Here is a 26,951-nt window from a genome sequence, read left to right as displayed (position 1 = left end):
GTGCTTTAATTTTACGCCTATACAGTATATAAACATAGTATGTGAGCCAGTTTTGTGTAGTGGTTAGGGCCTTGAGTTAGAAACCAACCAGGAGATGGTAAGTTTAAGTCCCATTTTAGGCACAAGTCAGCTGGGTGATCTTGGGCCAGTCACTTTCTCTCAGCCCTAGAAAGGAGGCAAAGGCAAACAATGTTTGAAAAACATTGCCAAGAAAACTATGGGGATTTTTCCAGGCAGTCTCTGAGAACTGGACACAATTAAACGGAAGAAAATCAATAGTTTAATTTTAATTAATGTAAATTAATTAAAATTTAGAACTGCACAATAAGTATTGCAGTATGTAAATTGTACAACTTTTTATAATTTTTCAGCTAGAAATAGATCAGATTTCTCTTAAATTGCTGAAAATACCATACAAAGACAAAAAGAAGGGGTGGAGGAAAGGAGACTAACCAAATTAAAACAATTTTCAAATATAATTTATATAGAATAGAATAGAATAGAATAGAATAGAATAGAATAGAATAGAATAGAATAGAATAGAATAGAATAGAATAGAATAGAATAGAGAAGGGACCTTGGAGGTCTTCTAGTCCAACCCCCTGCCCAGGCAGGAAACCCTACACCACTTCAGACAAATGGTTATCCAACATCTTCTTAAACATTTCCAGTGTTGGAGCATTCAGTGTTGGAACATTCAGAATTAAACACAATTGCTGAAAATGGCTCCATTTGGACTGATAGATTTCAGTTCAATAATTTGTATTAAAGCAAGTATGCCAAACAACAGCAATAACCATACAGTTCAGTAAGTTTTGCACCTAGTGCAGCAAATTTTATCAAGCATGTAGTATATGGTAGTTTCGTGGAATTCTGGTGATGATTCAGGACTCTCTTCAATCACATCTAATTAAATCTGCACGGTAGAATATCCCTTTTGCAGATTATTTTCATTTTGCTTTTCAACATGCTGTTGAAGCATAGCCTCAAAAGAAAAGAAATCATGATATAGTTGTACATTTTTTAGTGTACAAGGAAGATCTCAGAGGTTAAATGATTCCCAATACTAACTACATAAGGGGCCTGGCAGTGTTGTGTATCCACATGGTCTAAACTACCCTTCCTTGGATTTCAATGAACCTACACTTCCTTGGCTGATATTCAAGAGAAGAAGCATTGAATGCCTTGGCTAATACTTTGATAGTGAACCACCTGGAAATTCAAGGTTGTTGACTAGATTAGGAAATTTAAAAAAAAAGAAAGAAACCTCCCAGAAGATGGTAATGGTGAATTATTTCTGCAATATGGCCAAGGAAATTGATGGATAAAGTCACTAGAAGTCAAGCTCAATTCCAGGGCATTAGTAACTCTACCATTTACAATTTTAGGATTATAAAGCCATGTTTATTCTGGAAGTTGTCATTCAAACGTTTAACCAAGTGCCTTGCTGGAAAAGTCTAGTATAGATCATAGTCTCAAATGCTCAGGGAGAAATAAAATCTATATCAATTATGTCATGCAATATCCCTATAATGAATATGTGCCCTTTTTCTTTGTGTTTTATAACCTTATTGTATTGTACATACCTGGGTGTGAGGAACTCTGCGTTTTATTTTCCCTGCAAATAGGTTTCATATCAGCACATTTAAAGCTTTAAAACAGCTTAGGCATTTTATGTTAAACCTTCCATTAAAAAGGAAAGAAAGCTGTGTTAACAGCACTGCGTTATGCTTGGATTTATTAAAAAAAAAGCTATTTTTTTTCATAAAGGGGTGAAGAAAAGGTCTACTTCGATTTTTCTGTTAAGGGAAAGGACAAATAAAACAGAACACTCCTGTTGCAGGCAGTATGAAAAATGCATTCTAATATCCTGTCTTTAAGGAATAAACATCAGCATTCAATGCCATTTCATAATAATATAAAAGCAAAGGCAGAGTATATTATCCAGTTATTGTGTTCCCACTGAGCAAAATGATAATTTGCTTAACTGTGATTAATTGAAGGCAAGACAATAAACAATGGATGGAAACTAATCAAGGAGAGAAGCAACTTAGAACAAAGGAGAAATTTCCTAACAGTGACAACAATTAATCAGTGGAATGACTTGCCTGCAGACATTGTGGGTGCTCCATCACTGGAGGCTTTTAAAAAGAGACTGGACAGCCATTGGTCTGAAATGGTATAGTGTCTCCTGCTTAAGCAGAGGTTTGGACTAGAAGATCTCCAAAGTCCCTTCCAACTCTATTATTCTATATTCTATGATTAACTTTAATTGGCTGGGTGCTACAGCAACTAAACTATAAATCATAGTTTGTAACCTACCCAATTGGGTTTATACAAGATGCTAAATCAAATGCAGACACATTACATTGTGCCTTATCACCGCATGAATTTACCCGGTGAATACTATAGTACTTGCTGCACATTCATGTCAAATGCACACTTTATTGTTCCAAGGTGTGTATTTAACACAGCTTTGGCAAAAAATGCTAAAATATGTATTTCATCAAGTAGGAGAAAGGATGAATTTTTGTTTTAAGATTGTCAAAAAGCAAACGCATGGCGTAGGAGTGCTTTGCAACTCTTATAATTGCAGTTCCCTGCATGCACGTGCCAAAAATGTTGGGAAATCCAGCACGATAGCACAGCTGGCCATTCCTTTTGCTGTACTTAGGTGATAAAATGCTGTTGAGGGTGAACCGATTCATTATGTTATCCTCAGTATTTGGCCAGACTGAGCAGTTATTTCTACACAAGATTGTTTATACAGGACACCTAGGAATTTGATTACTCTGCTTCAGGAAAAGAGTAATGAGAATTTTAAGTATTTATTTATTTATTTTTCTTAGACTGCCCAATAGCCACAGGTATCTGGGCAGTTTATAATAAAACATTGTACCTGAACGTAACCACATATCTGCAACGGTCACTCCCTCCAAAGATGCTAAACAAAAGGGGAATTAACTTTCATTATTACCTTGAATTCAGCAATTCAGACATAATAGAAAAAAAAAACAGTAATTTTAGTAATCCTATTGCATTGAACTTTAAAAAACATCTCTCTTTTTTGCTGTTACAAGAACAGAGAGTTTTAGGGAGACTTTTTTTTTCTCCAATAGAAGAGGATGATGCTCCATCCAAATGCATTAAAAGTTGATTAGGAAGAAAATAATCAAGCTGAAATCATGGGGACATGGGAACCGAGTAGTGGACAGAGACAGAAAGGAGCAATTGAGATCAAATTAGGCAATCCCTATGCTAGCTGTGCTGTTCAAACTTAGAAGCTTTTGACCTTGAAATACAGGTCCAGTACATTGAGATTGGCCCCCTGAAGTAAGCTGATAATTCTGAGATACATTACATTTTGAAGCAGATAGATGTTTGAGATCACATTCCAGTATATATGTGAACATGTGTTCATTCTCATTCCCTCTCTCTCTCTCTCTCTCTCCCTCTCTCCACACACACACACAATTACCCATTACTCATATAAATAGTTATATATGCCCACATACAGACATATCTCCCTCATTCACCTATCTTCCTATATACAGTATCCCTATATAATTACATAAACGTATACATTACATAGAGGGACGCAGTGGTTCAGTGGCTAAGACGCTGAGCTTGTCAATTGAAAGGTCGGCACTTCAGCAGTTCGAATCCCTAGTGCCGCATAACAGGGTGAGCTCCCGTTACTTGTCCCAGCTTCTGCCAACCTAGCAGTTCGAAAGCACGTAAAAAATGCAAGTAGAAAAATAAGGACCACCTTTGGTGGGAAGGTATCAGCGTTCGGTGCGCCTTTGGCATTTAGTCATGCCAGCCACATCACCACAGAGACGTCTTCAGACAGCGCTGGCTCTTCGGCTTTGAAACAGAAATGAGCACCGCCCCCTAGAGTTGGGAACGACGAGCACAAATGTGCAAGGGGAACCTTTACCTTTATACATTACATATACAAACCCACCCCTTCTCACTTCCCCAGGGACACAAATATATATCTTGTGTCCCAGCCATCATCATCTGCTCACCAAAAGCAACAAACATGCTTACATATAATGGATGCCTGGACCAAACGATGAGATCTCCTGATTCAATTATACATTGTGTTCAGGGCCTGCCAAGCACATACGCATCCACAGACACCAAATTACTAACTGCTGTGATACAGGTAGGGCAGTAATGCAACCTAGAGAGGTTGAGTCACATTATCCAGTCTGCCAGAATTAGAATTAAAGTATTGTGTGGATAATGCAGAAAATAAGGCAATAAAATTTGATTGTTTGCCAGCCCTGGTTCTAACCAGAGAGCATATCTGCTCTATCTCTCCAGGTGCCTGGTGAGAAAAGGAACATTAAACATCGTTTGCACACATCATTAAAATATTTATATTTAGCTGTTCAAAATGCTTTCAAGCATTATGTTTCCTTTTCAGTTGTTGGATATCCAACACTTTGCTTTTAGAAATGTGTCATCCATAAGATTTATTTGGCAAAGTTGTCGTTATCAATAGTATTGTGCATGGATTCAATTCAGTCTTTATCAACCATGTTTGGAAAAATGGTCTTGTTAATAATATTCGGTGCTTACTCTGCAACTTTTGCAATCTTTATCTGTTTTAGTCCTCCTAAACCTCCTATAGTCAAAGGCCCTGGTTAATTTATGGTTCTGATTTAATTCCAGTGACTTTTGTAATGCATATGAAACCTATCATAGTCACTATTATAGAAATTCCCAATACTGATCTTTCCAGGCAAGGAGGATTTATTTATTTATTTATTTATTTATTCATTCATTCATTCATTCATTCATTCATTCATTCATTCATTCATTTTAGTTAGTTATTAAATGTATATGCCATCCATCTCACCGTCCAACATCATTCTCGGTGGCTTACAGTGCCATCATTTCAAAAGCACTTGTTTTCATGCAAGATTACACAGAGCTAGCAGATGGTTCTTTTGCAGCCAAATTGCAATCATGCTGATCCTCTGTGGTTGTTCTCCACTCTATTAATGCTATTGCTGAGATGCTCATATGCAAGCTTCATATATGGGAAGAGAAAGGGCAGCAGCCTCATGTAGCTTAAGAACCGGTATCAGGACAAAACTCCTTAAGGTTCTGAAATGTTGGCTTCAAAACAGCATTGTGTGAATGGGCCTATGGGAGACTTGCTGAATCCCTCATTAGTGTGGTTGCCATCCCAACGTCCCCTTCAGTTGAAATGTGCATGACCGATGAATGAAACTACATCTAAACTAATGCCTGTTGCTTGCCTCTGACTCTCTTTTGTTGTATTCCTACACTAACCTCTGCTGTACCGTGCTTCTTGGATTGCATTATAATGGTCATAGCTGATATAGCCAAAATGCTGTGGAGATTGTTTAGTTTCCTATTTGCAAACTGCACAACATATATCCTTCCCAACTGTACTTTGACTCTTTTCTCTGTTTCTGTTTTGTGGTTGTTCTTTTATTTTATTTTTTTATTTTTTTTTATTATTTTTGCTGTGTCCACTGAACTGCACACTTTTTTCCTGCCTATCCCCATGCTTCTGCTCTGGCTATAGGACTTCTTTGTGAACAATAACTCCAGACAGGTAAGTTTGCTTCTGCCCAAATCTTCCGCTGGATGAGCAAGTAGTTTGTGCTGATATGGTCAACTAAATAATTAAATGCGTTTTTGTTGTTTTTAAAAAACTTAAGAGGTCTGAGTTTAGTAGGATTTATTTTATTGTTCAGAATTGTTTCACAAATCATTTAGTGGTTTACACTTAGGGACAGTGCTAATATAGCCTTATGTATATGGAAAAAATAAAATCATTTATAGCAGAGAAATAAAAGTACTGAAGTTTTATGTCTCTTACAATACTGTGACAGTTTAGAACCAGTCTAATGTTCTTGGGTGGCTTTGACTTATTCTTTACTTACTCTCTCTCTTTTTTTTTTTTTTTTTTTTTTTGCAAACTGTTTATTTGCTTTTCTGGTTGACCAGTGCTTTATTAGACAGTTCATTCAGGAAGGGTTGGGTTGGTCAGTGGGAAATGGAACTAATTTCTTTAAATTTGAAAAACCTGGTGAATATTAAGGTATATAGCCAATGGATATAAGGTAATTATCATAAAGTACCTGACTCTCTCAAAGAGTGCTTTATGCATAAACGTTTCTCTCTGTGTGCATATGTGTGTGTATATATATATGGGTGAGTGCATGTGTGTGTGTGTGTTTCTCAGCAGATGGCAGCATCTGACTGACCTTTTCAAGCTAAGCAGGGTCAACAGTGGCTAGTTCATGGAGAGACATCTCTAGGAAATTCTAGAACTATACAACTAGGTTAACTTGGTGTCTTTCAAATTTTGCAACTTTAAGTTGTGTGGATTTCAGCTCCCACCGTTCTGATTGTGGAATTCCATACATCTTAAGTCCATACATCTTAAAGTTGCTAGGTTTGAAAAACACTGGGCTAGACTGTAGAAGAAAAATCCTGGAAGACAAACAACTTCTGTGTCGCTACAAAGAAACAAAAACATATATATGAGTGTATGTATGTATGTATGTGGACTGAACAACTTGAAATTTGGGCTGCATTATTTCAGATTTTCAAAAAGATTTGGATGAATATCCCAAATTCCTTCTGTGACTGCAATCAAACAATTGTTTAGTTATGTTGAACCAGCTTTTCTCCAGAATCCTTAGATATGTTTGATTTCATCTGTTATCAAACTTGAATGGCAGTCTGGCTGGGTTTGACAGGGCATGAGATTGGAAAAGACTGCTGTCCCAATGAATCCGTTTGTCCATTCCTGGATTTGTACTTACCCATGTTTTCCCCTATGTAACTGAATCATGATCCTACCACCTTTTCTTAAATTACAATTGTTGAAGAGCAGATCCGTAGAACATCTGCTTTGCACCCAGAGGGTCTCAGGCTCAAGATCTTTGATATGAAACTTGGAAAAAATTCTAATTGAAAATTTTTGGAGAGTTTCTGCCAGTCAGAAAGGATGATACAGACTGGATGGATCAAAAATCTGATTTGGCAGATAACTTTGCACCTCTTTGTTCAATGTTGAAGGGGAAAAAGCTTTATCTGGAATTGGAATAACTTTTTGTCCATCCCAGTAATATCTGTCTTGACAAGCTAAAGTCTGTCACACCCAGGCTATTACACATCTCAGATTTTTACACATATCAAATGGAAATATTAGAGACTAAACTTGGGATCGTTTGCATATGAAAAGGTATAATGCCATTGAACAAGGGCTGTTCCATTTATAGTGTCATGAAAAGTTTCCTTTGCAATATCCCAGCTGATAGCAACCAACTCTAAATAAAATGTCACAACATATCCAAGAAAAGATTATCTGTGCTCCTTACTGTCTCTTGTTTGTGGATTCTTAAATCTTTGTAACCGGATAAATATTTATCCACTTGTAACCAATAGCCTACTTTTTTTCCTTCTCCTGGATAACCTTCCAATTTATGAAATAGATTATTGTGTTTTAGTTACAGTTTAATTGGTGGCCTTAGTAACCCTTCGCAACTTGGGCGTCCTCCTGGATTCACGGCTGTCTTTAGAAGAGCACTTGATGGCCGTGACCGGGAGGATTTTTCATCAGGTTCGCCTGATTCGCCAGTTGCGTCCCTTTCTGGATTGGGACTCGTTACGCACGGTCACTCATGCCCTTGTCACCTCCCGCCTGGACTATTGCAACACTCTCTACATGGGGCTCCCCTTGAGGAGCACCCGGAGGCTCCAACTGGCGCAGAGTGTGGCCGTGCGGGTGGTAATGGGAGTGACATGGCGTTCCCATGTAACACCCCTCCTGCGCGAGCTGCACTGGCTCCCGGTGGTCTTCCGGGTGCGCTTCAAGGTTCTGGTCACCACCTTTAAAGCGCTCCATGGCTTAGGACCTGGGTACTTGCGGGACCGCCTACTACCACCAATAGCCTCCCACCGGCCGGTACGCTCCCATAGAGAGGGGCTCCTCCGGGTGCCATCAGCCAAACAATGCCGACTGGCAGCCCCCAGGGGGAGAGCCTTCTCTGTGGGGGCACCTACTATCTGGAACGAGCTCCCCCCAGAGTTACAGAGGATCCCGGATCTGCGCACCTTCCGCCGCGCCTTAAAGACCTTACTATTTCACCAGGCCGGCCTGGCCTAATTTTCCCCCTCTTTTATAAAAGATTCTTAAAATTTTAAATATCTTTTAGTATTTTATATATTCAGTTTTAAATTGGTTTTAAAAGTTTGGGGTTTTAAATTTGTCGGGGCCAAAATTATTTAATTTGATTTTATTCTATTTTTAAATTTTGTATGTATGTGTTTTTATTGTTTGGCTATGCACCGCCCTGAGTCCTTCGGGAGTAGGGCGGTATAGAAATCTAATAAAATAAAATAAAATAAATAAATAAATAAATAAATAATGTTTGAGATATTGGCATGTGCCAGAACTTCTAAAATATCAGTGCACATCTACTTATTAATGAATTCTTTCCATGCCTTTTGTAGAAAGAAGACTCCATTGATGACACACTGAGTTCCAGGCATAAAGTCAAGGAGCTTTCAGTAATAGATGGTCGGAGGGCTCAGAACTGCAATATTCTGCTCTCAAGGTATCACTAAATGCATTGCCCTTCTTTTGTAAGAACAAGTTCTTTATGGAAGACATCCTCTGAAAGATTGACAGTCTCTTTGGGGACCACGTCTCTTTTAGGTTCATTTTCTTTTACAGAGACAGACAGCATTCTATATGTTATACATTTGCCTGTAGCAAGATTAGATAGCTTCATGGAGGTTGCAACTCCCAGTAGCCACAAATAGGAAATGAAAAGCATTGGATTATTAGAGGGTCTAAAGTGGAGTCAACCCAAAAAGGAACTCCATTGTGGCTGCAAGAAGAGAGGTCTTCTGGCACTCTCTTGCACTCTATTCAAAAATTGTACTGTGGAACAACTTTTATCCCTAAAAAGAAGATTGTGCAGGTAATCCTCGAGTTACAAATGCAATAGAGCTTGCCAGTTACATTCGTAACCTGAGGATTCGTTAATTGGATCATGTTAAATGAACGTGATAACTCCTGCTTTACCCAATGCATTCGCTAATCAAATGTGCAGGTTGTTAAGTGCATATGAGGTATCTCAGGGTTGGGAAGACCATGGGAGGCCTAGTGCTGGAACAGGCCACCTGCTTCTGACCACCCAAGGCCTCCCCTGACCCACTGAGATATCTCATGCTTCCATCCCCATCCTGCCCCACCGGGTCACCACAGGCTCAGGGCTTACCTTTCAGAGATATCCATGATCAAGCGAGCTGTCTCCTCTCCAGCCCCCCTACCATAGTTTCTTTGCCTGCTCCCTGCGCTCCAAAAGGGAAGCAGTGAGAGCAGAGGCAGAGTGGGACAAGTACGCCTTGCTCAGATTGAGTGATAACTACTTTGGGAGGAGGGTCCATAACTTTAAAACGTTAAATGAATGATCGTAACTCCAGGATTACAAGTACTGTATGTAGAAAAAAATAGCATGTATTGAGGAGAGTCTGTACAACTGCAAATTCAGACTTTTTAGCATAAAAATGTAGAAATGTAATATGCAGACCAAATTTGGGCTGCTGCACAGATCTTTTAAGCTTCAGTTATAATTCTCTATATCAGGGGTGTCAAACTGGATTTCTTTGAGGGCTGGATCAGCATTGTAGTTCTCTGTGGGTTGGCGGAGTGGGGAGGGGGATACAGAATGGATGCCTCCTGCAGCATCCTGCTGGCCAAAACAGGGAGTGGGGGGTCACACGCAGCCCATTTTAGCTGGCAGAGGCACTGCGGGTCGGTCCTTTGATATTCCCAGGCCAGCCCCATGGGCCGGATCCAGCAGGCCTTGAGTTTGACACCCCTGCTCTATATGGTACCACCCAATTCAAAAAACCATGCTCCTGAATTGCAGAAAGGGCAGCAACAATGTATGTTTGAATGACCACTGTGTAAATGTTTTGTTTTCCACCTTCCCCAGTAATCCTCCAGCTGTTCACAAGCGAAGGTGCCTAATTGTATTCTCAGTATCATGTGTGTTTAAACGTTTTAATTATTTGAAGTGCTGATTGCCATCCTTGCACCCATAATTGATTTAATGCACAATCCAGAACAGTGCAGCACTCAGAATTGAAGACAGCCTGATTAGAGTTTAATGGGAATCCGCTATTCCAGCCCCCATCACTGTGCATAAGTTTTCTCCCTCTCTGCCTGTTAAAAATGTGTTGACTTGCATACACTATACTGCTTTCAAATGTGGCAAAGGAGATCAGGAATTATTTTCAGTGATGTGGAGAGGGCAAAAGACACTAATGCCATTGTGTTTCTTCCAGACTAGCCTACCTGACAGGCTGTGAGGATAAATTTAAGTTTGAGATTCATATATTGTAAATAAGCCAATTCTACATATTTTCATCCGGGAGAACCATGTCAAATATCTAGAGAATTACAGTTGAATTACACTCTAACTGTTTTTCTTCTTGCACTGTTGAATTAAGGAAAGATTTCTATACATGACCATCAGGCCAGTTCTTTATTTATCCTATACATTTATAAAGCAAACCAGATATTGTTGGCATGCATCTCTGAAACGTTCGGCCTTGCTAGATATTTTATCTCTTTCTGCCTTGATCTCTAGCTCTGGGAAAAATGGTTGGACAATGAGGTCATATTAGATTTCTTCTCAAGCTAGGAAATATTTTTGGTTTTCCATCCCCCCCACCTCTTTCCTATGAATGTAATATGACCATATATGGTTTGGCATTTTGGGGTTGATTCTTAAACTGTATCGAACAAACCTAGACATTGTTCTTTGCACCTGAGTTAGCTGTGCTCTCGTTAGCTCTCCTCCTTCGCTGGCTTCACAAATCCTATTGAGGGTTATTGGCAGCATCCTCTGAATACTAGCTGTGAGTGCTATCATCTTGATTTATAAATTTCCCCAAAGGATCTCTTTGGCCACTGGGAGAAACATGATGCTGGATTAGATAAAGCTAGTTTGATCCAGCACTATTCTTCTAATGGAAAGGGTGGTGGTCAGACTTAGCAATGCTCTTTAATTAATGGCATTTTCCTTAATTTCCAGATCCAGTTTTCAAGTCTTCATTTGTTTCATGTGCTTCCACTATTCCAGAAGTTATAATAACATCCCTGAATCTGGGCAAGCTTAGATTCCAGGCCTTGCATCTCAGATGAATCCATTTCACAGTGGCAATATTGGTTGCTTCACTGATGCTTTCTCAGAGGAAACTTCATTTCATTCAGTTTTCAAGCCATCTCCCACCCAACTCGCTGATTAGAAATTCTCTTCAAGCCATTTTACCATTCCGGCTTCCTCATGGAAACGGAGCATCTTATGACTTTCACATTCTTCACACACACATGAAACTTCCTGGATTCACTTTCCCTCCCTCCCTCTCTTCTCCTGGGTGATGAGGGTATTACTTTCCATACAGATAAAGACAACAGTTTTGCCACTGAAAAGGCAGAATTGGTAAGGGAAGACTTAGATTTGCCATGCTCATATTGGATGTACTGGAGCCAACAATCATGAGAGCTGATTGTTAAATATTCTGGAATTCTCAGCTGAGACACGGTGCCTAGCCCTCCCCCCTCAGCTGTTTGGCAGCTATCCATACAATGCAGCAGTGGCAGTAGAGACAGCAGAACCAGTTGTTATGCCTTTATCAGCACACCACTGGCTACACCTAAGCCTTTTTCCTGGCACAGGCATGTGCTTTTCATACTGAAGCATAACTAGTCACTACCTTTCTTCCAGATATAATTCCTTCCAGACCCTAAATAGCTGATCAGTGTTTTAAAGTTGCTCTGCAACACTGATTTATCCAATTTCCTAATAAGTTACTACCCTAAGAAAATATTACTTTCCCTTTATATATCGGTCAAAAGTCTTTCTGTACTGGCTTGTCTCTGGGTTGCAAAGGGCTCCCCATCCCAAAAGTATATTCTGAGCCTGTTAAAGTTATGCACACTCCCTTCTCTTTTAACCCTCCTCATGAGGCTAGCTGTTTGTCTCATGAAAGCTAAGCACACCCATTCAACATCTCTTGCAAGTTGTCACACCCTGTCAACAAGTTTCATCATTTAAATCCTTGTGACAGCCAGTGCTGTAACTACCTTCCATCTCAGATTGTCTATGCTTAGCAGCTGCTGCCAACAAAGATAATTATTATGGTTTTCTGGATAGGTTTACTGCTTTTGCTGGCCTCTTTCCCCCCTGCATTGTCAGAGAAGAGCTTTTCCTATCTCCCGCCCCATCCCCTCCGATAAATATTCTCTAGGGGCATCTTCATGCAGGGTTTGTGTGTGTTTGTTTTTCCAGGCCTAGGGTGTGAGGACCAAACACCCTCCCGTACATAAAAGCCCCAAGACAGTCCTGCTGACACAGCAAAGATTCCAGAGTCCATTCCTTGGAGAGAAATACAGAACCTCTTGCAAAATATTCATTTCCCTAATTCATTATTCATTTCACTGCCAAGGGCAGGCTCTAAATTTCCCCCTCTCCTCTCTGTCACACATACATACACTTAGATCATTATAAGTTTGTTAATGCTTATTTATTAACTAACCCAAAAATGAAAACCAATCCAATTAAAAGCAGCATAAAGGTAACGTTTAGAAATTTAGCAAATTTTACAGTAATGAGATAGCCAGACAGACAGGCCGACTTCCATGCTTATGTAACAATGTTCTATTGTCTTGCCTTTCCAGGCTTAAACTATCAAATGATGAAATTAAACGTGCAATTTTAACAATGGATGAACAGGAGGATCTGCCAAAGGATATGCTTGAACAGGTGAGTACAGAAGGTGTTCAGTTCTTGACAGAAATGTTTAAAATGTAAGTTCAGAATTCACCATCTAGGTAGGATCTCTGCTCCAACCGTTCCAGGGCCGTTGGGTGTTTTGTTTTTTTTCCCCTCCTGATCTATGAAAGTAGAAGAGTTTAGCTCTGAGCTAAAGAAGAAACCAAGAGATGTGAAATGGTTGCCTTAACAAAGTAGAAAATGTGAGAGATTTGGAACAGCTCCACCTTAACTTGTTGTGTTATTTAGCAGCTTTCAAAAAGCATGTCTTTTGAAGAAAAATTAGAAAGTGTAGGAAAGAAGTCTCCTTTGATGCTATCTGTGAATAATCCTCCATGACACACACACACACACACACCACTATTCATAGACTGCTGTAGGCAGAGATGCAGCTGATAAGTTCTGTCCCAGCTGAGGAGTCAAACTGGGTGAAGAAAGATCACCACACCTTAGCAGGTGACTAATCTGATCCACCTGGAATGAAATCAGTTCGTTCTGTATAGAGATTTCACTGGCTTTCTTTTTACGAGAAGAAAAATATTTTAGGGAAACAATTATTTCTTTTTAATTGAAAAAAGGAGATGGGAACTTGATCTGCCTCAACATACTCTTTAAAATGTCCTTTCAGTTTTGTTGTATACTGCCCAGAATCAGTTGCTTTGTGAGATGGGTGGCTATATAAATTAGATGAATAAATAAATAATTCAAGGCCAAGTGTAAATCTCATCCTTTAAATGGGAGTTACCTCTTGACTCATGCAGTCCTCAGCCTACTCAGCCTTTCTGTGTAGCCTATGGAGCTCAAATGAACCCTAATTACCGAATCTGACTGCCTGCCTGATTAGCCAGTAGCTGGCTGGTAGGGAGGCAAGCAGGCATGTAAGAATATTACTTGTATCAGAGAAACAGCAATGGGACCCTACTCCATCTTTCCCACTCAATAGCAATAGCACTTAGACTTATATACCGCTTCATAGCTTCCTCTAAGCGGTTTACAGAGTCAGTTCATTGCCCCCAACAAGATGGGTCCTCATTTTACCAACCTCAGAAGGGTGAAAGGCTGAGCCAACCTTGAGCCGGTGAGATTCGAACTGCAATACTGCATTCTAACCATTACGCCACTACAGCTCCTCAAATACATCCTCACTTGATCACATTTCGGGTGATTGCTACTGGCTCACATTTACAACTGGTTGCAGCATACCATGATGATTACAGCAGCAGAAAATGGCAAAGTATGCCCTTTGGATATGCCAGATTTGCTTAGTGACTATCTGATTCACTTAACAACCATGGTGACTCATTTTATGAACATTGTAAAATTGAGTCAGTGACTCGCTTAATGACTGCAATAACTCATGTCCAAAATTCTGAGCTTAATTGTCATAAGTTGAGAACTACCTGTACTGTTGGTAATAATACTGCCTAGAGGCTGTCTGTGAGGAGATGGCCAGTTAAGAAATTTGAAATAGATATAGATGCACATACACCTATTGCTCTCTCCAGTCATTCTTAAAAATGGAATAGGTATCTTAACAACCTCATACATTGCAAGCTTATCCATCTGTGTTTCCAGGCCACCAATGAAATTGACCACTAAAAATTATTTCTTACCCACCTCCTCAGTAGAAAATCTTGAAGCCTATATATCTGTGCTTTCTCTTGTGGTGTAAGAAATTGAATCCCTGAGAGAAGATTGTTCATCTAAAATACCTATTTTTCTTTTTTAGCTTTTAAAATTTGTTCCTGAAAAAGCTGACATTGATCTTCTGGAAGAACACAAGCATGAGTTGGATCGGATGGCCAAAGCTGACAGATTTCTCTTTGAAATGAGCAGGTGAATTTGCCAGCTGCTTCCCTTCTACTGTTGCTGTCTACACCAAAAACAGGAACTCAATAACTAGAGGAATGTGTAGAAAGGAAGGTTGTTTTCCTAGTCACGTAGACCTTGGGTGTCAAACTAAATCGGTCACGTGATGTATCGTGACATATCGCAACTTTTTTGCCATTGCGGAGCTGGGGTGGGTGTGGCCAGCATGTGACGAATCCGGCCCCCAGGCCGCCAGTTTGACAGGTCTGATATAGACTATGTATTGAAGAAAAAGTACAAAATTACAATCTGGGCTTTTTATACTGCTGAAATTGGTATTCTAGCCTAGTGCGATTGATTTGGTTGATGTAATTATTGCTGTGAGGGAGGAAAGAGATAAATACAAAAAATGAACAATATGGAAAGGCATGTCTCAGTTGTATTAAGGATTTGAGAAAATGGCCACAGGAAGCTTGGGGAGATAGAGCTCTTTAAAGAGCTTACAGGCTAAAGAGGTTCCATTCTTTCCATTTCCATTTAATTTCAGTGTGTTTTCTTATTGAATCATGTTGATTTGTAAGCCACTTTTGCCTTTGCTGTATGCAGCGGGAATACAGAATACAGGACCACCTTCTGTAATCTGATGGCTTCAAGTTACATTCCAAGCTTTGATCATGTTATTTTAGGAACTGTAAGTTGAATTAAAGGACATCAGATTTTATGGAGCTTGAAAGTCATGGAATAAGTATTTGATGATAATCTTTACAGATGATTGCTTTTACTTTTCAGAAGGCAACAGTGCAATTTAACCTGAAACATGTCATTTTTCTTCCAACTTTTACTAACCTTGAGAAATGTAGCTCTTTTACTGTTTTACTCCTTTTTCTTATAGGATAAATCATTACCAGCAAAGGCTGCAGTCCTTATATTTTAAGAAGAAGTTTGCTGAGAGAGTTGCTGAAGTTAAACCCAAAGTTGAAGGTAAAGTATGCCCTCAAGGAAATGGTTATGTTTGATGAAACTGAATCAAAGTGCAAAGAACCTTTCTACTATGTTTGAAATAAATATTTGAAACAAGGAAAATCTTTTAAATTTTATTTTAAATTTTGAACAAAACAGTGGTGGCAAGGGAGGGGGATGGGATATCATGTTAATGAGAATAGACTGTGACCTTAAATCATAAATATTTTAATTTTGATGAATTATTAAAGGATTAATGGTGATGAGAACATCTAATAGTTGAAATGTTCTATGAATTGTTCATAGAACAGGAATTGGGTATGTCTAGTTTAATGAAAAGAAGGACTAGGGTTGATATGAGAGCAGTGTTCCAATATATGAGGGGTTGTCACAGGGAGGAAGAGGTCAACCTATTTTCTAAAGCACCAGAAGGCAGTACAAGAAGCAATGGATGGAAACTAATCAAGGAGAGAAGCAACCTAGAATTAAGAAGAAATTTCTTGACAGAACAATCAATCAGTAGAACAACTTACCTCCCAAAGTTGTGGGTGCTCCAACACTGGATAAAAAGAAGTGATTGGACAACCATTTGTCTAAAATGGTATAGGGTTCCTTCTTGAGCAAGGGGCTGGACACTAGAAGATCCCCAAGATCCCTTCCAACTCTGTTACTCTGTTCCAGGATCTAAAAACACATGTGTCAAAAAAATGTAATGATCATTTTTATTAGCAAACCTATCTCTTTTCATCTTCTTTTCTAACTTGGTTGTTTTGTAAGAAGTCATTTGAATGACACCTGTAATTTTCATCTTTTTTTATTGTTATTTTTTTTCCTTTTTTGCCAATGCTGTGATCATTTCTTGGGTATCTTCCTTTCTGTTTGTAAAATTCCAGCTGCTTTGTAAATCATTCCATTAAACACATATTAATGCTCTCTAGCCACCATCATATTGTCTGACCGGATCTTCTTCCACTTGTCCTTTCTAGCCATTCGAACTGCTTCCATCCAAGTATTCCAGAGCAAAAGCCTGAAACAGCTGCTTGAAGTGGTTTTGGCTTTTGGCAACTACATGAACAAGGGCCAGAGAGGGAATGCTTATGGCTTTAAAATTTCTAGCCTCAACAAGATTGCAGATACCAAATCCAGCATTGACAAGTAAGCAGCTTCAAGCATGTGCTCATTTTGGGGGTGAGAAGAGGGTGTTGGAAGAGTAGCTTCCTTTTGAACTCTGTCTTTAAAGAATCTAGATCAGGGGTGTCAAACTCAAGGCCCGGGAGCCGGATCTGGCCTAAGGGGTACTTAGATCTGGCCCTTGGGGGCACCCTGGAAACAGTGAAGGACTGGCCTGTGGTGCTTCTGCCAGTGAAAACAGGTTCTCAAGCTCTTTTTTTTTTTTTTTTGGCTGCCACTGCCTTCTACAACCCTCTTGTCAGTGAAAACAGAGGTCGGGAGGGCCGCCACAGGTGCCCCCGATAGTGACATTGAGCTGGCCATGCCCACCCTGGTCACATCCACCCTGGCCCCCAGAGGTCAAACACAACCCTGATGCGGCCCTCAATGAAATCGAGTTTGACACCCCTGATTTAGATAATCTGCTTCTTTTAGAGCAGTCTGCAGCTGAAGCTGCACTACGTTATCAAGAACTTTCCCCAAAAAAGGAAAAGATTGGAGAGAAGATTATTATTATCTAATAAAGCTGGATTTTTAAAAAGTCTCCTCAGAAGCAGCCAGATTAATCTCTCCCTCAAAGAAGTACTAACAACCTCTTAAATTCTGGCACACATACTCAGCCACATAGAGCAGGGGTATCAAAGTCATGTCATCACGGCGGCCTCACGTGACATATCGTGACTTTTTTCCCCTTTGCTAAACCGGGCGTGGGCGTGGCCAGTTCGTGACCCATCTGGTCCATGGGCCGTGAGTTTGACAGCCCTGAAATAAAGGATCCAGGATGGACAATTTTATGCTGGATAACATTGTCTTAACTTGTCCGCAAAACAGAATGAAACTCAGATTACAGTAACACTTCCCTCTTCACCACCACATAAGAAATCAAGTTGTACAGATATTATAGTGACCATGCAGTACAACTTCCTGTTCCTCACCTCCCCATTAGGGACTGAAGAAGCTTAACAAGGCCAGCTAGATGACAACCCTAATACTATATGGATGGAGACATTTTTAGCATTCATGAGAGGCAAAGAATTGTGTGAGAAAGGCAGCTTTTTTCTTAGAAAGAACTAGAAAGAGCTGAAGCATAAATGCTTCTGTGCCACATGATGTTTCAACCCATGTTTTGAATGTCTGTAGAAATTGATGTAGTCAAATTCTCTTGCCACTGAATGTAGCACTGGCCACCAGTCTTGTTAGTTTTAAAAGAGAATTAGAAAAGTTCATGGAGGACAGAGCTATCAGTAATTACTATTTTTAACAACTGTGTGCTGCCATCTGAATCACAGATAGCATATCTCAGATACACACTATTGAGAAGCAAGTATTTTGTAGTCCAAATTGGATCTGGATGGTCATTGTGTGTCATCACAGTATTGAACTCTTCACCTGAACTCTGGAAAGGTATAGCTAGTTTCCTTGGGGTGAATTAAATGTCACTTACTTTCTCTTTGTTGAAAAGTAACATTTCATGTTATGGTTCATGTTATTAATCATTGCCTGTCTTTATCCCAGGAACATTACCTTGTTGCACTATCTCATCACAATCATAGAAAAAAAATATCCCAAAGTATTCAGCTTACATGAAGAATTAAAACACGTCCCTGGAGCCGCCAAAGTAAAGTAAGCATGTATTTAGGAAACTGTTATTACTACTAATTTCTTTGTATGAACTTATGTATAGCAGAGGTACGAGAGGAGTAAGTAGCAAAAAAAAAAGTTGTTTTTCAGATAGGGTCAATTCACAGAAACGCAGTTTAGGATTGATTTTTGAAAAAATGCAGAGTAGGAATTGTCCCAACCTTTCCGAGTGCTTTACTTTCAGAAAGAGAGTTTGCATTTTACATCGGTAAATGAATCGTGCCAGTTTTAACCTCAAGGCTGTCTTCATCAACATGTGCCAGGGCTAACTAAATTGCTACAGATTGCTAATCTAAAAATAAGAGTCTTTTTTCCCCCCTCCAGTCAGAGAAGTACGGAGGGTGTCAGAGCTTACATGATAAAATTTTGCTAGGAGTAGCTTGAAAATTTCATGTCTTTCCTTTATTTCTGGCAGTATGACTGAACTGGAGAAGGACATTGGCAACTTGAGGAGTGGGCTCAGGGCTGTGGAGACAGTAAGTGTTGCTTATCCAATTAATGGTTCCCTACTTGCATTTCAAGACGGGCCACGTGGGTGGGCATCTGAGCATGGGTTAGCATTCATTCTTGGAAGGAGGGGGGGGGTGGGAAACAGGTGAAGCCGTTGTTATCTCTTGTCTAAGAAAATGGATTCTCTTTCCTGTCCTGCTTCTTGTTACTTATTACAGCTTTATAGCTCTGTTAATGACCTCAGTAGCTTTTTTGCTTACTTGCTTTCATCATGAGTGATTTTTTTAAAAGAAAAAAAAAATTGGCCTTCATAGTTCTGACAGCACAGAGATAGTTTTGAAATGTTTGGAAGCCCATGTGGCAGTCAGGTCTACAGCTGCTTTCAATCAATTTTAATCAGCAAAGCCAACTATAAACCTTTGTTCCAGTATGTCCTTCACACATATATACCTCCCCCATCTCAGAAATGTTTGGACATTTTGACAAGGGGTAGTGTGTGTATGGTAGATTAGGTGAATTGCCTCCAGAAATTGAGCTGAAGGGAGTTGAGATCAGTAGGCCGAGGTTCCTCTTAAAGTATATCAGTTTTATGTTACCATAAATGTTTGCAAAAATAAAGATGAGTTAATATGTCATTCTAGCCCTGCACTAGTACTGTTGAGCAAATGATCCTTATCAATAATAAAGAAAATAAAAACTGTTGCAGGGAGCTATATTCCTCTGTTAGATTGAGGAGGACATCTGAGGAGATAGCAAGGGTTATTTGAAGGTCTAACTGCATCAGGACACCAGAACTTTCAATAGCATGGAATGGGTCGTGTATAAGGCACGCATGAAGATGTAGACAGAGATAGGCAATCCTTTGATAGACGCAGAGAGTGCCTGAAATATTTGGATGGCTGCTATGGAAGGAGAAAATTGCATGGCATAGAGTAGAAGCAGAATTTATCTTCTAGGATAGAACCATAAGAGCTTTTAAAGGGATGGAAGTGTTCTTAAAAAAAATACTTGAATGATTTTGTTTGAAAAACTCACAGAAGACTGGCTTTAGAATGATGGACTGGTGTCTGGAGGCTGCTTATACCAGCATGCTAGAACCAATTGTTAAATTTTCAAGAATGTTATGAGCTCCAGTTGAGAGCAGATCTGAACTGCTACACCTAGCACAGCAGCCAATGATTTGGCAGCTAGCAGCACAGTGCAATGGACCCGGCAGATCTGACTGTTATTATACATTTATTAGCACACCACTGAATAATGGCCAAAATTTCATACGGAAAAACAGAAGGTCACAGAATAATGATGATCATTAACATACCATAAAGAATATCTTAAATTGGCTTTTGACCCTCTGATTGACTCAACTGATGGACTTTATTTCCTGATTAGAATTTAGATTGGCCCCCATTTGCAATGAGAGCCTGATTGTGGGACAATGCATTTTGAAGCTCTTATCTCTCTACTTGCATAGGAGATGGTTGTGTATACATGGTTGCGTTTATGGCAGAATGAATATTCAGTTGCACAAAAGTCCCTAACACGTTGGTAAATAAGAAATTCCAAGCTAGAAGACGCTGCCATTCTTCTCAAAATAACATTGCCCTTCTTATATATGTCTTACCAATATAACTGCACAACCTCCAAGGCTTTGCTAGCTTCTGTCAGTGCCCATCCACCAGGATCGGAGGCTTCTTCCTAGTGGCATCAATTCTATGGGATTTCCTCCTCTGAATGGGTCCCATCATGATTTGGGGATTTCTCAGAAAGCTTTTATTATCCAGGTTTATTTGTATAGAGTCAATCTGATAGTTGACCTTTGTGCTATAATTTAAACTGGCTGCAGAGGAAATGCTTGGCCAGTTTGGTCTAATGTTTAAGGCATCAGGCTAGAAAGCAGGAGATTGAGAGTTCAAGTCCACCTTAGCCATGAAAGCCTGTTGGGTGACTTTAGACTGCCAAAATCACTCTCAGCCCAACATATCTCACAGGGTTGCTGTTGTGGGGGGAAAGGAGAGAAGAAGGTGTGTTGGATATGTTGGATATTTCCTGCTTTGTTGCTTTTTATTTTACAGAAATACAGTATGAAATGTGCTTAATAAAAATGAAGGGCTGAAACAGAACTGGAGAATTGTCCCTCCATAGCTCCTTGCATTCAGTTCCTTAACACTTATCCAGAGCCAGGGTATTCGGCCAATCTTATCCATAGTTCATGTCAGCCGGGATTTGTTCAACTAAAAGCTACTGGGAAGACAAATAATTTATTTGGCTGGCTAACCCAACTGAACAGCCTGTTTCCCACATGAGTCCAGTATTTATGCATTTTTCATATTACATCATCAGAAACAGTTCTCTTGGATGTACATTTGGGGGTCTTGGACTTGAGCTGTTTGGGGATTTCTAAATTTCAATCATTATCTGGGATTATGACTACCTCTATCTGGAGTAACATGAATTGTTTTTCTAAAGGAACTGGAATACCAAAAATCCCAGCCTTCCAATCCAGAGGACAAGTTTGTTTCTGTGGTTAGCCAATTCATCACTTTGGCCAGCTTCAGCTTCTCAGATGTAGAAGATCTTCTAGCAGAAGCCAAAGAACTGGTAAGAAATCATTATTACAGGTTAGAGGTATGCAGCATCTGATCTGACAGATACAGCAATGATACTCACACTGGATCCAAAGCACTCTCTCATCTCCTTCAGATCCAAATATTGCACATACTTATTATAGATCTCTGCTAATCCAGAACTTTATGGGATTTTTGATGCTAGGCTTTGAATTTTGACCATGGTTCAATGTATTTCTTTTTTATATAATCAGTTTAACTGAAGTTGAGAAGGTATGAATGGTCTGAAGCCACACCTTGGGTCTGGGATAATATAAGACCTTGAACTAAAAACCTTTCTCTCCCAAAGCTCCTCTTGATATAGACCAGAATTTACAATATAGAATTTACAAATTCTTTCAAATGAAGGAACATTTTGGATGTTAGGGTGTAAAAGATGGGCAAAGCCAACCCAGAAACTGCAGTGAAACTACCTACTTCTCATGGGTTTAATAGTTTTCTGTCATATTAAACTGTAAAATTAAATTACAGACCATTTTTAGAGGGAGTCATAACTGTGCCCGTGGGGACTTAGGTTTTGCCTATCCTGTGAGAATGTTTATTAGGGTTCTCTGTCTGGTTTGTCCCTGTGGCTCAGTAGTTGCTAATACACGAAGATGCATTCTAATTAAGGAACTCTGCAGTGAGTCCCTCTATGATTTGTCCATCAGAATCAAATTCCAATTGCAGATGGGCCAATTAAAGAATATGGTTTGTAAGAGAGAAAAAGAGAAGAAGCTATCTGTCAATCAATGACTTACCTCCAGAAGTTGTGGGTGCTCCATCACTGGAGGCTTTTAAGAAGAGATTGGACAGCCATTTGTCTGAAATGGTCCAGGGTTTCCTGCTTAAGCAGAGGATTGGACTAGAAGACCTCCAAGGTCCCTTCCAACTCTGATATTCTGTCAGGCAATGAACATCCAGAGGTTCATATCGTACTCTCTTTCTGACTCTCAGCTTTTCCTCAGTAAAATGATTCAGAGCGTTGGCTTTATTCCATCCACCAGTTGTGTGGAATAGCTGAATCAAACCCCTGACACTAACTGCACAATGGAAATCCTGTCCAAATTTTGCTTATTCAGAGTTGCTTCTCTTTAATTCAGCATTTTGTTTCTAAAATAGCAAACCTTTGAAAGGCAGGTGTCCTTCGTTATTCATACCCAACATATGTATTTGATATTTGGGGGCGCAGTGGTTAGATTGCAGTACTGCAGGCTAACTCACTGCTCACTCCAGGAGTTCAATTCTGAATGGCTCCAGGTTGACTCAGCCTTCCAACCTTCCGAGTTCAGTAAAATGAGGACCCAGATTATTGGGGGCAATATGCTGACTCTATAAAACACTTAGAGAGTGCTGTATAAGCACTATGAAGCAGTATAGAAGTCTTAAGTACTGTTGCTATTTCTTTATTACTGACTTTGTAGCATTATCAAATCAAATAACCCCCTTCCAAGCAACCCCCCTCCAAACAAAATAGAGCAACTACAACACGCTTCAACAATCAAAAGCTCTGTGGAAGACTTCCATCTTGATTCTCCTTCAGAAAACCATAAAGAAGGGTGCAACTTGGATGTCCAGTTCCATGGAGTAGGACCAGGGCAGGATAATCTTGTTACTATAATGGGCTCCCTATTCTCTTCATGTGGGCCAATGTACCAGATGGATATGGCCTACTTGGCATATATGATCTATAGATATCTAGTTGCCAAACCCCAAAGAATTTCATAGATTACAATCTGCATTTCAGATTGTACTCACAAGCCTATTGGTAATCAATGCAGTACTCACCATTTTCAGGTAAACCCTTGTGTGGGTATTCATTCCTGTGGGCTGAAAAGTTTCTGGTTAAGCAAATTCAGTTTACTTTCAAAAGAAGACAGGTGGGGGAGGGTAAATGTCTTTTCCAAAGCTTTCCTAACACATTTGGTTCCAATACTGAAGCATGTGGCAATAATAAATAGCACATAGGAATGAATCTTCAAAGCAAAGTTGGAAGTCCAAGTTTTCACTTTCCCTGTCCGTGTGTTTGAGGTTTGTAACTTTGATATCAAATTCTGGTTTTATTGCCCCTGAGTTAATAAAAGAGGGAGTGGAGGAAACTTGATAATAAACAACATGAAACAAAAACAGAGGTGCAGCTTCTTAGCAATTCCAAAATGGTATGAATAATTCATTAGAGAAGAGATAGATAACCAGACTTTGACCTGGTGAGGACATGGTGGGTTCAAATACATGAAGATACCAGAGTTTGAAAGGAGGGAAGGAGATGGTGACTGGTACCATAACGCAAACCTTGTCCTATTATGAATGCGTGACTTCAGAGAGTAGTTTTTTGAGTTTGTCCAAAACTTTCTTAAGGGCAGGATTCTCTCCTAGATTGTACTAGTAGCACCAGGATTTAATAGAATAGAATTTAATAGAAAGATAGGAAGCTGCAGACCACAGAAGCTTGTACAGATTGTGCAGTGAAAGATGCAACATTCAGATGCAACCCTTGGCCCCTTCCGACCTAAATATATGCAAGAACACCATACTGAAATCATGGGAATTTTATTTACATTATTTTTTCTTCCAAAATAATTAGATCCAGGATCATCTTTATTTCCAGAAGGATCTTAAATTCTGCCTAAGACCAATAGATATGTTTACAAAATAAAAATGAGGAGGAGGCAACTCAGTGTTTGTTTTAAGGTGCTGAGCTTGCCGATCGAAAGGTCAGCAGTTCAGCGGTTCAAATCCCTAGTGCTGCGTAATGGGGTGAGCTTCCGTTAGTTTGTCTCAGCTTCTGCCAACCTAGCAGTTTAAAAGTACGTAAAAAATGCAAGTAGAAAAATAGGGACCACCTTTGGTGGGAAGGTAACAGTGTTCCCTGCACCTTTGGCATTTAGTCATGCCGGCCACATGACCACGGAGACGTCTTAGGACAGCGCTGGCTCTTCGGCTTTGAAACGGAGATGAGCACTGCCCCCTAGAGTCGGGAACAACTAGCACTTATGTGTGAGGGGAACCTTTACCTTTACCTTTTTATCCCCTCCCAACCTCCAAAATGTTAAAAGTAAGATTAGAGTTGTTTCGGTAGGACAGAGACCAGACAGAGTAGCAATTTGCTTCTGCTAAGCTGGTGTTTCATTATTATCTATACTTAGGACAACTCCAGCTCACAACCTGATAACAAAATGCCACACATATTCATTGACTTCCCAAAGACTTCCGAGACTTGCCATAATGGATAAGTTTCTCACAATTCCTATTATGCATGGCCTTGTCTGAAGGAAGATATGAAAGAGAATTAAGCTTGGAAGTACGATCCTGTTCTTAAACTGATGTTTTCTTAGACAGAAAAAGGATAAATCTGGAAGATTTTTCAAAAAGCTGACTAGTTTCTTCCTTTAGTTTATCAAAGCAGTGAAGCATTTTGGAGAAGATTCTGGCAAAACACAACCAGATGAGTTCTTTGGGATCTTTGACCAGTTCCTTCAAGCTGTAAATGAGGCTAAACAAGAGAATGAAAACATGAGGAAGAGGAAGGAAGAAGAAGAGCGACGGGCACGCATGGAAGCTCAGGTACTACAAAAGACACTTCTACAAGTACAAAAGGCACTTCCCATGGCATGGGCCCGGGGTACTGGCCCCCCACCGACCAGTGCGCTCGCATAGGGCTGCCCTCCTCAGGGTGCTGTCGGCCAGGCAGTGTCGGCTGATGGCACCCAGGATGAGGGCATTCTCTGTGGGCGCGCCGACCCTCTGGAATGGTTTACCCACCGGGCTCTGCACGGCCCCCGATCTCCGCTCCTTCCGTAGGGACCTGAAGACGTGGCTCTTTAAACAAATCGCCTGATCTGCTGGGAGTTTTTTTAGTTTTTCTAAAGGTTTTAATTAGTGTATTTTAATTAACTAAAATTAATTTATTATTTTATTGTGCGATGCTTTTTATTTTTTGTGAGCCGCCCTGAGTCCTTTGGGAGAAGGGTGGCATATAAATTTGATTAAATAAATAAATACATCCAATTTTATAATCTTCCCCAAGTTGGTATCTTCGAAAAATGTTGAACTTCAATTCTCATTGCCAGCAGAAGATGCATTGTGTGGCATCCAGACAGCATCAGATTACAGAAAACATCTGTATTAACACAGCAAGAGTAGCAAGGATAGTCAATCTGTTGTTCTCTAGAGCAGGGGTCTCCAACCTTGGCAACTTTAAGACTTGTGGGTTTCAACTCCCAGCTTTGCTGGTTGAGGAACTCTGGGAGTTGAAGTCCATAAGTCTTAAAGTTGCCAAGGTTGGAGACCCCTGCTCTAGAGCATATTTTAATTTATTTCCTATATGAATTTTAGAACCTGCCTCCTGTAGAGTCTGAGCATTATAGACTCTACAGCTAGCGGGAGCTCACAAAGCTTTCAGCAAAAAGTGATCTTTGCCACTTTTTATTGGGATCCATGAGGCCCTTCTGCATGCAGTGTATGTGAGATCTTCCACTGAGTTTAGCTTCCGCTAGTGCAAGCTCCTGCTCTGTAAATCTGTAACCAAGTGCCTTCCCTCCAACATCCCCATTCTGCCCCAACACTTGTTTTCAGTCACAATTCAACATGTGAAGCACTGTGGGCTTTTTTTCTCTGCAGGCCCAGAGAATTCCCAGAGATTTCTGAGAATGCATTTATATTTCCAGATAGAACTGAGCTCACCACATTACTGCATTGGAACATGCAGCTTTTCACTAGCTGAACTGTTTTGCACACACACGTGTGTGGCCTTTCTCGGGATTTTCAATAGCCACAATGTGGAAATTAAGGCTCTCTTTTCTTCTCTCTCTCTTCCAGCTCAAGGAGCAGCGAGAAAGGGAGCGCAAGGCTAGGAAGGCAAAAGAAAACAGTGAAGAAGGTGGAGAGTTTGATGACCTGGTCTCCGCTTTAAGGTCTGGGGAAGTCTTTGACAAAGACCTTTCTAAATTGAAGCGCAATCGCAAACGCATCACGAATCAGCTGGCAGACGGGAGTCGCGAGAGACCCATCACAAAACTCAACTTTTGAACATCGTCTTTTTTAAGAGTGTTAGTGGGGGGAGAAGAAAGCTGACCAATAATCTGGTAAAACCTGGTCTTTTTTTGCCTTCTGCCTTGGTGGTCACACAGTGGCATCTTTCCTCCCCCACCCTGCATGTCTGCGTGAGCGGGTGTTAAAGGAAGCATGTGTGTGTGTGTGTAGATGTGCTGTATATACAAATCTCTTTGGGTGGATGGAGACCAAAAGGGTGTGTGTATGCGTGGACATGCTTGTAAGCACGCACGGTGGCTACTGCTTGAACGAATGTTCCCTTTTCTACCAGTTATAGTGGCATTCCACAAACAGCTTCTCCATTTCAAAAGCACAAACATTGGAGAGGGAGGCTGATAAGAGGCAGAAACACCCAGGGGGGGAACGAGGGAGGCTGAATAGTAACATTCAGCACGGCTTATTGGGGTCCTTGAGGCCG

The 26,951-nt window shown here is 40.2% G+C and overlaps 1 protein-coding gene across 1 annotated transcript in view; it reads left to right on the top strand.

Moving 5' to 3' along the window:
• Nucleotides 1-26,549, top strand: part of DAAM1 (dishevelled associated activator of morphogenesis 1) — a 168,569-nt gene extending 142,020 nt beyond the window's left edge. The window contains exons 16-25 of the mRNA XM_070931638.1: nucleotides 8,512-8,615; nucleotides 12,755-12,839; nucleotides 14,578-14,684; nucleotides 15,550-15,638; nucleotides 16,604-16,772; nucleotides 18,303-18,410; nucleotides 18,844-18,904; nucleotides 21,345-21,476; nucleotides 24,875-25,045; nucleotides 26,300-26,549. Of these exons, the coding sequence (XP_070787739.1) occupies nucleotides 8,512-8,615; nucleotides 12,755-12,839; nucleotides 14,578-14,684; nucleotides 15,550-15,638; nucleotides 16,604-16,772; nucleotides 18,303-18,410; nucleotides 18,844-18,904; nucleotides 21,345-21,476; nucleotides 24,875-25,045; nucleotides 26,300-26,509 (1,236 nt within the window). The 3' untranslated portion in view covers nucleotides 26,510-26,549. The remainder of the gene's footprint in view (nucleotides 1-8,511; nucleotides 8,616-12,754; nucleotides 12,840-14,577; nucleotides 14,685-15,549; nucleotides 15,639-16,603; nucleotides 16,773-18,302; nucleotides 18,411-18,843; nucleotides 18,905-21,344; nucleotides 21,477-24,874; nucleotides 25,046-26,299) is intronic.
• The last annotated feature ends 402 nt before the right edge of the window (nucleotides 26,550-26,951 follow it).

This window comes from Pituophis catenifer, unplaced genomic scaffold (genome assembly GCF_029215685.1).
Source record: "Pituophis catenifer annectens isolate HBS135680 unplaced genomic scaffold, rPitCat1.0.hap2 SCAF_1, whole genome shotgun sequence".
In the NCBI taxonomy this organism is placed as follows: Eukaryota; Metazoa; Chordata; class Lepidosauria; order Squamata; family Colubridae; genus Pituophis; species Pituophis catenifer.
This window is presented reverse-complemented; position numbering and strand designations above follow the sequence as displayed.